A 4,210-nucleotide genomic window follows, 5' to 3' on the forward strand; every position below is an offset into this window, starting at 1 on the left:
CGACCCAGCTACATGACACTGATCACCAGGGAGAAAAAGACACAGCTACATGATACTGGCCACCGGGGAGGAGAAACGACATTACACGCCAACGGCCACTAGGGAGGAAAAACGACACAATTACACTACACAAGTTCCGAAACACAAAGAGGACACCAGTTCAAGCCATCCTTCAAGGGATGGGGAAGGTGGGTTCCTTGCTTTTGCTGAAGGGCTCTTGATTCAAGGAACTTGAACTACCCTCACCTACCTTTCTTGCCAAATCTGATTGCCCCTCATATTTTCCAAGCGCTGTGTGCCTTCTACGGGCTTAGCTCTTTCCCAGGTAATAAAGATAAATTTTGGCAATTCACCTGGACAGGATTGCAACGTTGGGAGTTGTCTACATCACGGATTTATTACTTTTCCCTTACCTTTACCCTTCACGTTCCCCTTCCCCCCTTTCCCTTTACCCTTCTCGCTCCACCCTATAAAGGCTCACTGCGTGAGACTCTTGTGTATGCACTAATTTCACGCGCAGCGCATGTGCGTCCTGGAGAACTCTAAATTCAGATGATAGATCGTAACTTTGGTGATGTCGTGATGGCGGTGTGTGGAACAAAGACTTCCTCTAGGGGTTGTGGGGTGTTGGTGGAGGGTCAGGGGACCTAACATAGCCCTGAACTCGAGAAAGGTCATTCAGGTGCCTGCAATCCTGCATCCACAAGAGGCAGCAGAGGAAACAATATCCGAGATTTACGGCTGAGCCTGAGAGCATGTAAACAAATGGTTGTGGAGGCGGATGCGTGATCCAGGGCCGAGGTAATGACCTTAAATAACAGTCTGCAGAAGGTAATGCTAAAAATTCGATGTTTTTTTTTTTGGTGTGGTATCCCACTGTCAGGCGGTTCATGCTAGACGGAAAGTTCAGGCGGGTCGGAGTGCTTCGGGTCCTCGGGTCAACAATGGGATCATGGTTCCTCTGCTCTTCTGGATGGACAGCTAAGAAGCAAGTTAGGGCAACTATGTTTTCCTTCTCTTGGTCATCTTTTCTATGTAGAAAGAATATTTATTCTTGAAGCCTTTTTTTTTTATCTACACTGAGACTATGGGTACCCACATTTCACATTAGAGGTGGACCTCAGCTTTTATATATATATATATATATATATATATATATATATATATATATATATATATATATATATATATATATATATATATATATATATATATAAATATATATATATATATATATATATATATATATAAGTATATATATATATATATATATATATATATATATATATATATATATATAAGTATATATATATATATATATATATATATATATATATATATATATATATATATATATATATATATATATATATATATATATATATATATATATATATATATATATATATATATATATATATATATATATATATATATTCTTGAGTAGGTAATCTTCTACATGGGGTCCACAAGATACATTGTACGAGTGCACAGGTTACATTTCAAATACGTCAAGCAGCTGTTCCGAGCTGGGTCACGTAACAAGTACAAAAGGCATTACTCGTCAGGTCTGTAACACAGATGCCAGAACTAAAAACTAGCTGCTCTGGGATCCTTAGTTTTTTTCTCATGAATCTTTCGCTTAATTCTTTCAGGAATTTGAATGCTCACTTTTCCCATGAGCTGAGGGCCTTTTAAGCTTTGGGGACGAACGTTCACTGCATTTTCTAGACTTTTAAACTCCCAGAAGCTGGCCTCTGCACTTTCTTTTACCCTTCTGTACTGGAGATAGTTGTCAGCCAAGGTCGGCAACCGTGTTTAGTTCCACATCACCAGTTTTCCATCTCTCCAGAGTTGCAAAGTAATTCTAGTGGAATCCTTTTGACTACCGTCGGTTCTGTATAGTTGCGGCGGCTCCCTTATTGCTGAACATCCGGTTAATGCGAGGATCTCTTGAGAAGTAGTTGCTTCACCCACTATTATTCCCAGTTTGTCTATCTAAAAAATTCTAAATCTTTGGATTTACCGTTGTTATATGGGTATGACACTGAACCACAACCAGTGGTGGCATATATACCTGGCAGGTATAAACATTTACCACCTAGATTGAGTACTGATACGCTGATGTCAATTACAGTGCCATCAAAGCGATCACTTTGAATTTATCATTTTGTTTTATTCCAGGATCAATATGTCACCAATATAAATACATCAGAATCACCACTAAGATGAAAAGGTAACTGATGCACTAATGCCACAGACAGTAACAACATGCGAACTACGTACATCATAAGCAGTAGCAACATGCAAACTGCACCATAAACAACAGCAACATTAAATCTCGCTCCTTAGGTGCTGTATGATCCATAATGGTTTGCTGCTGCTAAGGGAATGTGATATTCAGTTATAACAGCACTGATGATATTATCACTAATTATTATTATTATTATTATTATTATTATTATTATTATTATTATTATTATTATTATTATTATTATTATTATTATTATTATCCTCGAAATTTTGAAACTTACAGATATGTTAATAAATTTTTCGTATTCTTGAACATATTTGCAAATTAAAAATAAAAACACAGTTTTAGTGATGATGGTATAAACAATCGCAATTTCAAGAACACGAGTGTTAAGAGTAATTTTCTGCTGACATGAAAAACGAGACAGACAGCCTCTCTAATTACCTGTTTCTTAGCAACTAGTGGCAATCACCAAGCAAGTTACTGGTCTGTATTCTCGTCTCGTACAGCAAACTTGCATTTGGATAATTTCTTAAATTAGATAAAAAAAAAAGGTATCCCTCGAGTTTCCATTCTCATTCTCTCTGTCTTGATGCTGGTGAGAGGCTCTTGATGAAAGGATTCAGACCTTGAATCGAGCCCGAATGCCTTTCATTTCTCCAGGCGCTGTATGGCCCCTATGGGTTTAGCGCCTCCCAATATTATAGAAATAATAAGAATATAATAATTATAAATAATTAATAATAATAATAATATCTCCATCACTAGCAATATTCTCTGGATATTACCGAAGGCACATTAGAAATATTTGTAATATGAAGCAAAGGTACAAGAACGAGTGTGTGTGTGTGTGTGTGTCGTTTACCTAGCTAATGATGTTAAACTCGCGTCCTCCTTATATGGACCATCATTGGAAAGGTATTTAGAGTAGAGCCTGTAGATAGCGGCCCCGTGTGGACCTTCACTAACTAGATTTGCAAATGACATGCATATGCAATATAGCTGAACATTAGATTGCAATTACTGTAATAAAGCCCACGTTACTCAATTATGGAAAATGAACCCCCTAGACAGATTAATAAATTATCATAATGTGTATATCTGAGGCAGAGGAATAAATTCCAAGAAAGTATTTGGAAACTGTACCAAATAATTGCCAAGGAACAATTATTTTACAAGGAACTAAATAGGACTAAGGTTGATTTGCAAGTATTTTTTCTTGCCTGTAAACCAATAGGATCTTAATGACCAGCTCTACCTCAGAAATAAGTCATTTGTGTAGTTACCAAACAGTCTATAAATCTGCCTTAACCATACAATCTATAGGATAGTAGATCAACCCTGTTTTGGCATAGAGTCTATCAAGTCTCCTTTACAGTCTATCAAGTTTCCTTTAATATTGTGTATTAAATTGGCTTTGGTCTTAATTCTGCTTGATAATATTGTACCGTATTGTCTTGGACTGAAATGTGTTGCACTGTTGGTTTATGTTGCATTGTAGTGTATACGCTGTGTACATACCTGATGTTTTTTCCATAAATGAATATATTTCTACTCTACCCATTTCTCTGTATGTCTCTCCTTGTCCAACTGTCTCTTCATACCTTTGTCTTCACTGCCTCTGGCTGTATCATTACATCAGTCTGTGTGTCTATCTCCATCGTGATTAAAATGTCTATTCTCATATAATTGCAATGGAAAGAGAGTGTAACAAATGTTCCAGCAAGTATTACTCTGGCTTTTAATAATGACCTCAAAAGCACACTTTCACCATCATCAACCAAGGGAGAACAATACGTAATAAACATGAATGATTACGTAGACTGGCTCATCATCTACGGCAGACAGTCGTAAACGTCACAGCCAGGGACACAGACTGGTATAAAGATTCCTGATTACAGGGGCGCTAGGAGGAACGGTGTGGATGCTGAGAGCCAAGATGGTGTCCTCAGAGGT

At 37.2% G+C, this 4,210-nt stretch overlaps 1 protein-coding gene across 1 annotated transcript in view; it reads right to left on the bottom strand.

Moving 5' to 3' along the window:
* Window positions 1–1,453: 1,453 nt before the first annotated feature.
* Window positions 1,454–4,210, bottom strand: part of LOC128689919 (serine-rich adhesin for platelets-like) — an 11,618-nt gene continuing 8,861 nt past the window's right edge. The window contains exon 3 of the mRNA XM_053778383.2: window positions 1,454–4,210. This exon is cut by the window's right edge and continues 381 nt beyond it. Within this exon, the coding sequence (XP_053634358.1) occupies window positions 4,112–4,210 (99 nt within the window). The 3' untranslated portion in view covers window positions 1,454–4,111.

This window comes from Cherax quadricarinatus, chromosome 25 (genome assembly GCF_038502225.1).
Source record: "Cherax quadricarinatus isolate ZL_2023a chromosome 25, ASM3850222v1, whole genome shotgun sequence".
NCBI lineage: Eukaryota > Metazoa > Arthropoda > Malacostraca > Decapoda > Parastacidae > Cherax > Cherax quadricarinatus.